The sequence below is a fragment of the Mycteria americana genome, chromosome 1, assembly GCF_035582795.1.
Source record: "Mycteria americana isolate JAX WOST 10 ecotype Jacksonville Zoo and Gardens chromosome 1, USCA_MyAme_1.0, whole genome shotgun sequence".
NCBI classification, from domain to species: domain Eukaryota; kingdom Metazoa; phylum Chordata; class Aves; order Ciconiiformes; family Ciconiidae; genus Mycteria; species Mycteria americana.
In genome coordinates, this window is record NC_134365.1 from 143246902 (window position 1) to 143260016 (window position 13115).

The 13115-nt window shown below is 36.0% G+C and overlaps 1 protein-coding gene across 3 annotated transcripts in view; it reads left to right on the forward strand.

Moving 5' to 3' along the window:
* The first annotated feature begins 3229 nt into the window (after positions 1-3229).
* Positions 3230-13115, forward strand: part of NLGN4X (neuroligin 4 X-linked) — a 137708-nt gene continuing 127822 nt past the window's right edge. For 2 of the 3 annotated variants that reach the window (XM_075491908.1, XM_075491909.1), the window contains exon 1: positions 3230-3701. In XM_075491908.1, coding sequence (XP_075348023.1) covers positions 3230-3701 — 472 coding nt within the window. The remainder of the gene's footprint in view (positions 3702-13115) is intronic. The other variant, XM_075491910.1, reaches the window with a different exon arrangement.

Sequence of the window (13115 nt, forward strand, 5' to 3'; positions counted from 1 at the left end):
GTTTATGTCTTTGCACTGGTTAGCAAAGGCTGCAGGTCTGTTAGAATGGGGCTGAGAGGACTAGCTATATTCTGTGTTAGCCAACAGTATGCTTCTTTATGGATTCAAGATCCTTAAAATCGAAATGTCTGTGTGTGCATGAACCAGAAATAAAAACTTTGTGTATGCTCCTGTTAAGGTACAAGGGAAAATAAAACACATTGTATGAATGGATTTAATACCCACAGAACTAACCTTTGTTGGTCTTATTTCCTAGATAAGGAATCAGATAGCAAATTCAGTTCCAGGTCAATAACGAATGTTTCCCTTTTCCTGTCCTTTCACTCTATCCAAAATAACGGCATATAACCAGATATTTGATCCAAAGACACCCTGTAATTAGTATGGATAAATATTATTTATTAAGTCATGTTTTTGACAGTTGTATATTATCTCTAGTATGTTTATCAACTGAGGTTTTCCAATTGCCTTCATGTTGTCATTTTTCATTCTCTCCATGCTGGTAATAAGTTCACTGTCGCTTCTTTGTCATTCCCATTTTCTTTCCTTGTTTTATTTCCTCGGGTTTTTTTATTTGCTGTTTGCCCAGACAAGCTTTTTCTCTATCCATTTTTCATCATCTGGATCACTGTCTTTCCTTCCACCTTGTCAATTTTCACAGTGCTTTATTCCGCGTTTCTTTTTCTTATAATGTTATTACAAACTTCTGCAGTGTGGCTGTCAAGGGAATAGGATCTGTTGCTCCTCCCTAAGCACAGATTAAATCCTCAATTGGGTATGACTGGAAAAATCTGCTTTTCTGCATGGTCAGAAAAGTGTACCAAAGTCATGATGGGAGAGAGCATGAGGGAACATTACCCAAAATCAATTGCCGGCTGCTGACTTCCGTTGTTAAAGACCGCAGCAGAAATCGGAAGGGAAGGCAGTTCTTGAGGAGGAATTTCAGGTGACTGGTAGCCGGCTGACCACTCTGAGTGCCAGGGAGCAGCTGGAGTGGGGCTGCCCCACGGGGGAGGATGAGCCAGGAGCTGTGGGCACTGCAGAGCTGGCAGGGCAATACTCTTGCTGATGGGGCATCTTCCTAAAGCAAACCCCATCGAGGCTGGACTGGGCACAGGGACAGGACCCTGCCACCGTCCAACGATCATCAGGCCAGGCAGGGTGAGGAGTCAGGTCCAAGGGTGACATGAGGACCCAGTCAGGGCTGGGCACAGGGCTCCTGGTAACATAGCTCAGGCAGGGACTGATGGCTTCGGGCTGGGTTGAAATGGGGTCCTATGGCCATGGGCAGGGTGGGGGCAGGTCCCAGGTGGGGCTTGGCAGGGCCTGCAAGGGCTGGTGGTGCTCTTGGGGACATGACACTTACAGCTGTTACTGATTCATCCTTCAGAAATTACGTTTAAGTTGCAAGTCCTTTGGAGGCAGCATCTGAGCCTATTATCTACCAGTGAAAATGTCAATAGAAATTTTGGTTCACCATAAATAATATGTATCTGATATTTTTCTGGCCTCTGGTGTTTAGGTGTTTCAAAAATTTTGCAGTACGAGTGCTAAAATGAAGTCATTGACGAATTCCAGGAGTTTTGAGAGAATGAAATATCTTTCTTTCAGATGCCTTTCCTTGTCTAAAAGAATCAGCATAGATGTCTCCTGTGGTTATTTTTGGGTTGTTTGGGTTTTTTTTGTAGGTTTGTTTTGTAATTTGAAATCACTGTCAATAGCTACTTACCTTGTTGTCTTCTGCTCTTGAAAACTGATTTTATATCTTCATGAGACAGAGTCCTGACTGAAAACAGGACCTGGTAGTCCACTTATATATGTTTTATATATAAATGTGTGTTTATCCTGTTGAATGTAAAGTATCTGTATCAGTTTCCTATAACAAGGATTGTTTTAGCTGTGGAATCGTTATCTGTCGTTTTGAGTTGAATAATGGGTAAAAAGGAACTCATTTCTTTCTGCAGGGAGAAGAATGTAAGTATTAACAGGTGCTATGTGTTTATTTTTACTGCTTGTAATGGTTAGCATATATATATGAGTGACTTGTATTTCATTAAAAATTAACAGAATTGTTGTATGACTTGCTTTCTGTCTAAAAATTAAAAGTAGGAGCATGCAAGAAGGTAACGTTTCATAGGTGTAACACTGTAGGTCAAAATCTGACTTTTGAGAGTTTGTATCACACTTTTTTTTTTTCTTTCCAGTTTCCATTGTTCCTTTTTGTAAGACATAGAACAAAGAAAATAGATATGAAAACCAATAACTTTGTATCTAATTTTGACTAACTGTTCTCACACTTGCTTTGAACTAATGTAATGCTATTATATTAATTGGAATTTCTGAATTAGGTGGAGGTAAATTAGGTTGTCATACAGAAGAGTAGGCATACCTGTGAAAAATACTTACATAGAGAATTCATATCATAACAAAGAGAGATTATCCAATGTAGCAAAACATTTAATGAATGCTTGCTGTGGGAGTACAAATATGCTTAAAAGGGAGATGCTGTTTATTTAGGGCAGAAAATACCCTGGAGCTAGCACTTAAATGTGATACCCTTCCTGAAAGCAGCGATGTTTGGGCTGTGGTTTGGTTTGGAAGCATATACGGGAGCAGAAATGTTTGGCTTGCGATACAACCTCTGACAAGTTTGTGGCTTCAATTTTCAGCTCTCATACCTTATGTATCTTTGGAAACACATAGTTAACCATGCTGCCTAAAGTTCATAAAACATTGGTGGGCCTTGGCGTGGAAGTAGTATGTAAATTTAATTGTTTGATTTGGGGTTTTTTTTAGATTTATGCCAATATGAATAGGTCTGTTGATTTGAATTGCTTGTTTTCTCTTGGCCACAGGCTGACTGAGTGGGCTGGACTTTACTGCAAGGAGCCATTTCGCTGGGGAAGTGGAATAACTGTGGCTCTCTCCCTGTGGTACTTGCTGGGAAGTGCTGTGCGTTGCCAGGATTAAGCCAACGCTGAAGTCTGGGATGGGCCTTAGGGGCAAACACTCCCGTGTTTCTTCTGACCTGGGGATTTGTCTACGGCCAGTCAGCTGAGGCACCTACCGCACATCAGCTTTTGGTTTTTCACTGCCTGAACAAGGTTACGTTTTCTCTCACTTCATCTCCTTTTGACTACTTTTTAATTTTATTAGTTTTCATTTTCCTTGACTGATTCATTTTCTCCTGGCTGTGGAAAAAAGAGCGCTGCTGATGTTGATTTAAATAATGTCGAAACCAATGGGACTCCTATGGCTGCCTTTGATCTTCACTCCAGTGTGTGTCATGTTGAATTCTAACTTCCTCCTGTGGATAACTGCACTGGCTATAAGATTTACTCTCATCGATGGCCAAGCACAATACCCAGTTGTTACAACGAATTATGGCAAAATACGTGGTTTAAGAACACCTTTGCCCAATGAGATCCTTGGTCCAGTGGAGCAGTACCTGGGTGTTCCTTATGCCTCTCCTCCGACTGGGGAAAGGCGATTTCAGCCCCCAGAGCCACCGTCATCTTGGACGGGTGTTCGCAACGCCACACAGTTTGCTGCTGTCTGCCCACAGTACCTAGATGAGAGGTCACTGCTCAATGACATGCTGCCAGTCTGGTTTACGGCCAATCTGGATACTGTGGTGACATATGTTCAAGATCAAAATGAAGACTGCCTGTATTTGAATATCTATGTGCCCACAGAGGATGGTAAGTACTCTTAAGGACCACACTGCAGCGCACTCACCAGTTCTGCACATGAGTAGTAGCCAGGTCTTCAAAGCACCTTGCTTAGTTTCCTCCATGTTTTATCTGTGGAAATGGATTGTGCCTCTGAATATGCATTATAAGTAATACTTTGTAGATTGAACATGCTTGCATGAAATCTCTCTCATGTTTCAGTGTAACACTAAACCACAATTTAATTTGCAGGCAGTGGCCAGGGTGCATAAGCCAGCGTTAGGTTTACATCTGAATTACAGCTGAGCACCATTCACAAGAGAGGAAAGGGGAAATAAACATTAACCAGAAGTAACGTATTTATTTTCCCATGCATGAATGGTACAGATACTGCCACATACTGATTTTTAAAGGAGAATTTCCCTAATTATTTTTTCTTTATATTATTATACTTCTGAGCCTACTGTTAACTCTGTTTGATTTAAACAGATAATAGAAAACTGTTATAGTAGTCCAGTCTGCATTTTTTTTCCAGGTTTTTAACCTATAAAACTTTTCAGTCCAACCTGTTTTTCTTCATTCACTAAATTTAAACTGAAGTAAACGTGATTTTATTATTCAGAGGTGAACAAGTGGCCTTAAACTTTAATTTGTTTTCTGCAGTCCTCTCAAGAGGGCTACTTTAAACCGCCTTCTATAGACAAAAAGGATGGACACAATTGATAATACACAACTCTTCGAATATTTTCATTATGTCAGTCTGAAAAATTATAGCTTTATGGCATGCTGAGTGTATCTTTTGTGGTTCTGAATGGTATTGCTTTATATAGACGAGAAGACCAGTTTTCATCAGGCCCCAAATGAGTAAAGTTTATTCTATATCACAAGGAAATAAAAAATTCTACTAGCAATTATATTTAATATTCTGCTAAAAGCCAGTTCTTTCAGCCACTTAGAATGTAGTTACTGATGCATAACGTGACAGATTTCTCCCAGATATGCAAATCCCTTCACATTAGCTGAGGGTTTGATTTGCATAACCAAGGCATTGTTATTTCTCAGTAACCATACTCTGAATATGCAAATTTTGTACTTTGATTATTATAATCCTTCTGCCTTGATTGGCTTCTTTACTCAGAATTTCCAAGCTGTTTGCCAGCAATAGACATACCACCTTCTTCTCCTGTTCTCATCAGCTCAAGCAAAAACCTGAAAGCTAAAAATAAAGGGGTAAGGTTTGGGAATACTGGAGCTCTGCAAACATAAATACTACCAAGCTGCTTAAAGGAAAAGTGCTCTGAAAGAAAAGCTGTGTGTATGGACTCTGTGTGTGCAGGTGGGTGCATGTGTGCGTGCATGTGCGTGTAGACGAAGGAGCAGATCTTTCTGCTCAGTTCTTTCCCTCTTCCAGTCTCATTGCACTACATCTTACTCCTTGGATAATAACAGAGATCATTCTTTCCCAAATTTGTTTATGTTCTGGATTTTATCCTGCAGCTTTTAATTAGTCACTAGGGTAAGTTTGCCCTAAGAAAGCCTTTCAGGTTAAGATTTTATTTGTTCTCACTGAAGGAATATCAGCTCTGCTAACTCAGTCTTATTTTAGAGCCCAGTTTTAATAAATTCATATATTCCTCCAATCTAATAATAAGAAGTTTCATCCATTAATTAAGGAAGACAGGAAATTAGACATGGAAAAATATATACAAAAGTCTAGGAAAAGAATATTTAATATCAAGTGGATAATAATAAAATACCATGTGCTGAATGACTAACAACCTAGAAAATTCCTCATCTTGTGTGTAATAGCTAATGGCATTTGCTGTTAGATTAAAAATAGAAACAACTGATAAATTCAATTTTACCTGTTGTTTACCTTTTTGTCCACTTAATTCCACAAAAAGTGTTTGTCTTACTCTTCCTCCTGGTTTTAGATTTTTTTTTTTCACACTAAATAGCATGTAAAGGGAATCCATTTTCTTTTATATATCCTCTTCAAAAAATAAACCCATGCATAAAAGAGTGTATAGCTGAATGAGAGACAAGGTTTGATGTCAGTGATGAGCTGAAGGCAAGATTGTTCCTGTACAATGTGACAAGCATTTTTAACAGGATTCAGTGGGGAACAAGAAACTTAAAAATGAATACATGGAATACATGATGTTTTAATTGTATGCTGTATATCTTGTCACTACTTAAACATAACTCAGTGTGGCTTTTTTGGTGAGGAAAATGTGCAACCTTCTGCTCATAAAGATGATTAAGGAGAACTGACCTACAGATCACATCTCCTAAATTAGTGTGTCTCCAAATCATACTAAACATAAATAGCCTTAAATCGTAGCCCATACAATCTGATTAAACACATTATGCTTCAGTATATGAGTCTTAGTTGGCAAAAATAAGCTACATTGTTATGAAGACAGACCATGAAATTAGTTTTTGAAGCAAGATCTCAAAGTGAGCGACTTTGAGTTAGATACACATTTTCAATTTTTTTTCAATTACAGATTTATTTAAAAGAGCTTTGAAACTGTTTTGTGTCTGAAAGAAAAGGTGGATGGAATCATCCAGACCTAATTAATGTTCTGACTATGAAACTTAATCTGAATCATTTTATGCTGGTTTTTTTTAAACTTCGTTAAAAAGAATTGATGAACAGCTCTAATGAATTAACTGTGTTCACATGCAGTGCTTACTTTAAACCAATTCTAGTGAATAACTAATCAAAATGCAGCTCAGATTTCGTGGGTTGTTTTGTTTTGTTGGGGGTTTTTTTTGCACTATACAGCATGATCTGTTTCTTATCACTTGCGTGGTTTAATCAAAGAGAACCAAGTTTTGATCATGTACTTTGAATAAAGAATTGAAGAATAAATGCTCACATGCATTCATCGGATTTCAGAATTGCTTCACTGGAATTCTGCCAGTATAAACTAATGGAAATAAAAGCAGAATACAGTCCCTTTAACTGGGTAGATAAGATTAGTTATTTATAATAAAATAGTTTGAAATGTTGTTGCTTCAGTCTAAAGAAGTACACTGAAATTAGATGACACAAAATTCTATAGTTCCTTAAAACAGTTGGAGCATCTAGGTAAAGAAATTAAAATGTCCTGTTACACAGTTTATATCTGTACTGAGCATAGCTTTTCTTTTGACCGTAAGATTCTGGATTTCAAATGTCAAATAGCAGCAGAATCCTGTCAGAACTTTCCATGTTAAAAAGTTCCTACAAAGCAAAAAGTGACTTTGTTTTTAGGAGCTTTTTTTTTCATCTTAGTTGAAAATATTATTTATAATAGAAATCAAAACAAATACCCAACAGAATGTTTTTGCAGTTCTGTCCATAAGGATTTTTATTCTTTTGCTGTTGTTCACTGGACAAATGGTTTGTACTGACACTTTCCTTAGAGTAACACACATATTTCAGAGAATCTAGATTAGCTGGAGAATTTCAGTGTTTGTTTTCCTTTGCCTTTGGAAGGAAAAGAATTACAACCACTATAACCCATGGAGATGGGGGTGTTTTTTTGGTCATAATAAGTATAAATAATAATGCAGTTATTTTATAGATACACAATACAAGCAATAAAGATAAAATTTAGCAAACTGCTTTTATTTTATATGTCAAACTTATAATTGTAAGAAATTACTGAGAACTGAAAAAAATAAAATATTTATAGCAAAATTATCATTTTATTGAAATTGCTTTCTAAACATTTTGCTTGATCTTCAGAATCATTTGTGTGGGTATAAATTTTCTTGTCTGCTTTTCCAGTTACTATAAATTGTAATTTTCCACAAGAATACTTGAATGTCAGTTTTGAGGAGGTCATCTAGGGAAATGATATTGGGGACAGTCTGTTTATTATAACTTCAGTCTGAATATGGGTTTATCTACAGTGGAAATGCTAGATTGAAGAGGACACAGACTGTTAATCGGCTGTTCTTAATCCCTGGCATTTATCATTTTAATCTGTGGATGCTGAAGGAGATTGCTAACTCCTATCATAACTGGGTAAAAAAAGGCAACAAAAAAAACCCAGAAAAGACCCTTCATTTAGACTTCTTTCATGATAAACTTCAAAATGGTATTAATAGCAAGGCAAGATAAAAAATAAAACGAAAAAACAACATGAACAAATCTATGTTGGTTTGTTTGATTAAAACCTACTCTGTTCAGATCAAAACAGAAAATAAAATAAAAAAAGATGACTTTTTGTTGTCTTTGCATTATCAGTAGTAAGTGTATATACTTTACTTAATTTGGTATATTGATAGAGGGTACATTTTACACAAGTGGGTAGCTACTCAACCACTATATGTCTGTCAGGGATTAACTAATGAAGTATTTAGCATCTTCAGAGGTTTGCTCACTAAAAATGTTCTGTGAGCTCTTGTCTCATTTACATAACAATAAATACAGCTGAAGTGACAACAAAAGGTGGTAGGCCATGATACTTATTAAGGCTGAATGGGTAGGTCATGATTTTTTCATTAGATTAGGGAAACTGAGAATATTGTCCAGGATTAGTGGTGTATTTAACTGTGGGCTACCAGGAAGAAAAAAGTCTTGGGCAACAGCAAAGAGATCAACAGTGTTCCTTCTCTGAGCAGTGATGTGAAGGAAAGGTACCTGCATCTTCAGACTCTGTGTCTATTTGACTAAGAAATGAAGAAATGAAAAACTTGAACAAAGCTGATAAAGAAGATGTGCTTTAGGTGATTTCTATAGCTTGCATACTGTGCCACTTTTTCATATTAGTCAAATGTCTGCTTACTATATAACTGAGTGTTTGCAGCCTTCTCCTTGTCATTGCTGTTGAATTGCAGTGTCTGTTTAACTTGGAAAAAGTCTTTTTATCAAAATTATACTGATTAAACTTAACTTTTTTTTTCCTTTTTTTGAGGCGGGGGAGAAAAAGATAGCAGAAAGATGAGTGAGTCCCATCTTTACAATTATTTGATGGCACAGAATAAAGAAAAGTAAGCTATTCAATGGCTTCTTGATTAATATGAGGAATAAGGGTCCATAAATAAATATAGTAACATAGTGTACAAGATGCAATATTGTACAACATTATTTTTGTTGAATTATTAGTAGGTGATAATAGTAATAGTAACTTTTATTTTCCAAATAAACCTGAATTTCTATAAAGTAGATTCTCCTAAACTTTATGTAGTTTCAAGTTTCAGTAGATGCATATCTGGCATTTATCAGATAATCTCAAAAGTGCAATTTTTCTATTATTTCTTCACTACTTTTGTAAATTTAAGTAGTTACTTAAGAAATCAAATTCAGGATTTATGTATATAGCTTTAAGAAATTAAGAATCCAGTATCTCTTGTTTACATGTTTATAGTTTTGATTCTTCCTCAAAATCTTTATTATGTGTTTTTTAGTGTCAGTTATGATTTGTGTAATTGGTATAGGAGCGTAGAGTTTTACTTCTGTTTTCTGAAGTATTTTTAAAAACAAATTAGTTAAAGTTAGTTATATTTTAAAAAATATATTAAATCTGTTTTAAAACATATTTAGGAGTGTTTTTTTAATAGATGATAATGTTTGAGCAGTTTCATATTACAAATAATGTTTTTCTGAGACAAAACAGAATATAGCAAGAGTTTGTTCTCAGTTTCAAGATTGTCACAGTTTTTTGTCAATGACTGGTTTATTTTTAACTTCCACCCTTTCAGTCAATTCTTTGTCATCTTTGGAAAAACACAAATTCATTATTAAAATTCTCTCGTTATTTAAATTCATTTCAGCTTATACTGTACAAAAATTACACACAATATTACACACATCCTTTTGTAAAATGCTTGTATCACTTTCCAAAGTGAGAGGGATTAATAATAGATAACAATTACAACACAAAATGATAACGTTGGAATTACTGCATATAATCCCAGTTAAACATAAACTTTTTAGCGATGGAGAGAAAATCGCTCTCCATTGTGAAAGATAAACTCCCCATTGTGTCAGAGCGCCTCAAGCCAATTCTTTCACTGTTAGGGGCCAATATATCCCCTCCTCCTAATCCAGAAATATCGCAGCATCTGTGGGAAAGAAGGCGGCATATGTCTGACTACCCTCTGCCTACCAGGCTAAAGCTGTGGGTAATCCAGGCCCTTATTTTACATTCTTGCTTTTAACAGTCACAAATACCTTCTGACACCAAAGAACAGGACTCTGATCTAGAGGAAATAAAGTTCTTAAATCCTTAGAGCTAAATTCAGATTTAATTGCTGATTTCAAAATGCTGTCCTTCCCTCCAGGAGTTGCCCGTTCTACAGGCACTTTACAGGATTGCACCCAAATGGCCTTGTCAGGAATTAATATGCAGTGAATCCTAGCGAGAAGGCTCAGCATTCAATATGACATTATCTAATCTGAACAGGATTTTTGGCACAGTTTCCTAGAGCCTCATCATTGTCTCATGTTGAAAAACCTGCTAGAATGGGGGGAATGTTCTTTAAACAACGATGAATTAATGTTTCTCGCAAAGACAAATTAATGTTATCATCCTTTTAGTCAAAGAACAGTGCCTTTGGAGATGTAGAGGCTGTGCCATTTGGCTCAGTGACGCAAAAGAAACAGTCTTTAGTCCTGTGGGTCATGAGACAGATCAGACAGGCGATTTTACTTCATTCTACCCATTGACTCCCACTTGTCTCTTCAGGGTGGTTTTTGGGTGTTTTTTTGTTGGATTTTTTTTTTTTAAATGTAGTTTTCCTCTGCATTCCTGCAAAACATGTCTTTTTACGCTGCTGTTTTTCACTCTGTGTCTTCTTGCGTTCTGACAAAATACAAATCAACATGACACCTACTAACACCGAGGCAGTGCCTCTGTCCTAGGGCAGTGCAGTGGGTCCTCAGCAGACTTCTGGGTAGTGAATAGTGTGGAATATGCTCACATCTTAGCAGTGTCATGGCTATACCATTTGTATTAGCTTTGCTTTCCTATTAAGGCTTTGTGATCTCATTGATCTTCCTTCAGGTATTTTTTGCATAGGTCAGAAAGTTTTGAAAGTTATTTGTATCTTTTGGTTGAAATTTGGTTCAGTTTCCCTTAATTATCACATTAATTGCAGCTTCAGACAAAACCGACACTTGCTGAGTAGCTCAACTAACTCACAAGGCTCATAAATCAGTCCGCATCTGTGGAAATACTTAAAGGAATTGTCCCCACATCAATGTGGTAGTCACAGGTAGTGTTTGAACCGAGCAACTATGCAATTCTGTTCTAGAAATGTTTAGGTATTTACAAAAGAAATTAACACAACTTCAAAATAAAGCAAATACTCATCATTTGCTCCTAAGAATTCCTGACAAAAATTGTTGACAACTGAAATGAAGACAAAAATTTCTCCTGAACATAATAGCTTTTTCCACAGTACTTTGGTTTGTCATCCTTTTTAAAGTGAAAGAATACCTCCAGCATTCAAATCTTTATGTCAGTGCTTCTTGTTTATGATTCCAGATAAAGTTAAAATTCTCAGAATGGCATATAAACAATTACATATGCTCACATTTTGTGATAGTATTAGTTGAATGTATTAGTTGTTATCCAAATAAAAAAAAGAAAAAAAGAAAAAAAAAGAACGTTAACGATCACATATTTCATCTGTGTTTGTGATATCATCATCATTTGAGGGAATGTGGATGAATTTATATTCTTAGGGTTTAGCGCTTTTTTAATGTGGGCATTGCTCCTGGTACCCAAAGAGACAAACAATACGAAATAATTCTTACAAGACCATGAAAATGACCTAATGCTTACAGCTATCTGGTGGTGTTGTGTTAAATATCCATTACAGAAATGTTATAATAAAAGGAAAATTTGTCTTTTACAGTTCTTGCTGTAGGCAAATTTATAGTGAAGAATAAATTTATTTGCAATGCTAAGCCAAATTCCTACACTATATATAGGGAATTTTAGTCACAAATAGCATTTCTGGTGCCTCGTTCCAAAATGCTTATTATTGCTGGGTTGGTGTTAAATGGATTTTTAATTGACAGGGTGTGACATATTTAATCTAATGGAGAGAAATTACTTTGTGCTGACTCAAATGACTATCTGATTAATCACTGGTAATGTTTACAAGCCATCATAGCTGGAAATCATGGATACATTGTCTGATTTAGTAAATATGCAGTAGGGCAAATGAAAACCCAATCCAAATATATACATTTCATCCTCTTACAAACAAATTAGAATCAAATTATCTTTTATGTGGTATTTTTAGTGTGGCTAGGAAATTTTAAATAATAATTCTGCATTTGTAATACTGCCCCAATGGTTATGCTTTCTCTTGCTCTTCATGCTTTATTCAGCCAGCAGAGGGAGCACAAGTTACCAGCAAACTAATTTTTTCTCTCTCTCAACGTTATTGAGAGCGCCACAAATGGTGTTGGTGAATACAGTAGTAAAATATGCAAACAGGTGCTGGTTTATGCTCTTTAAACAGATAGAAAGGGATCCTATCCACTTTTACCACGCTGAAAATTAATAACGTTGCAAGTGTTGGTTCTATTTTTGTGGATTGAGGAATTTATATATGGAATAAAACCTATCCAAGCAAAACATGCACTCACACTGACAAACTTACACAAAACTAAATTATTATTATAAAATAATAAAGGTTTAGATGAGAAGCATACTGAGAATTCATCAGTTTGTAATTGAATAGCAAATAATAACACTTGCTTTGAAATTCTTACAAGGCATTCAATGGCAGAATTGATTCCAGAGGAGAGAATTTGATCTGTTCAGTTACGGTGAGTTAGTAGAAATATTCCTACGTAAAAAGGAATAATTTTGTTCTTCTGATTTATAACTGCAACTTAGACAGAGGCAGATTTTTTTTCAGTGATGCCATTGACTCTCCATTTTCTGTATTATAGTTATACAGCTGAATCATGCAAAATGCTGAATGCGTTTTGCATCCTCTTATTTCACTGAGACAAAAATGTTAAGCATGCTGAAGTTTCATCCTTACTGACAGTACAGAGTGTTTAAAGTTTTTGCTGTCATCACGTTGGAATTAACAGTATAACTAAGCTATATTAAGTCAACCAAAGTGCTAATTACACAAATTTTGGAGGGCTTCCTCTCCAAAATATCTTGCTTCCAGGTATAATGTATCTGATTCAAAAGCACTGGTACGTTTATGATCTTGCTGATTTGAGATGCTTTTATCATCAGGAGTCCCTCTACCTAAACAATGGATCTTGTGCTGCCTTCAGGGAATAGGTGCAATAGGCTGAGCTGCAATTAATGACTAGGGTGTGTCCTTGGGAGTTGGATCAAATCAGATGTTTACTGTGATGGTGTGTAAAACCATCCATATGGAATAATTGCTCTGCTTTGTCACTAACAATTACCTCAAAATGTATTTAAGGCAAAGAAAATGGCACGAACATTGTACAGACGAGAG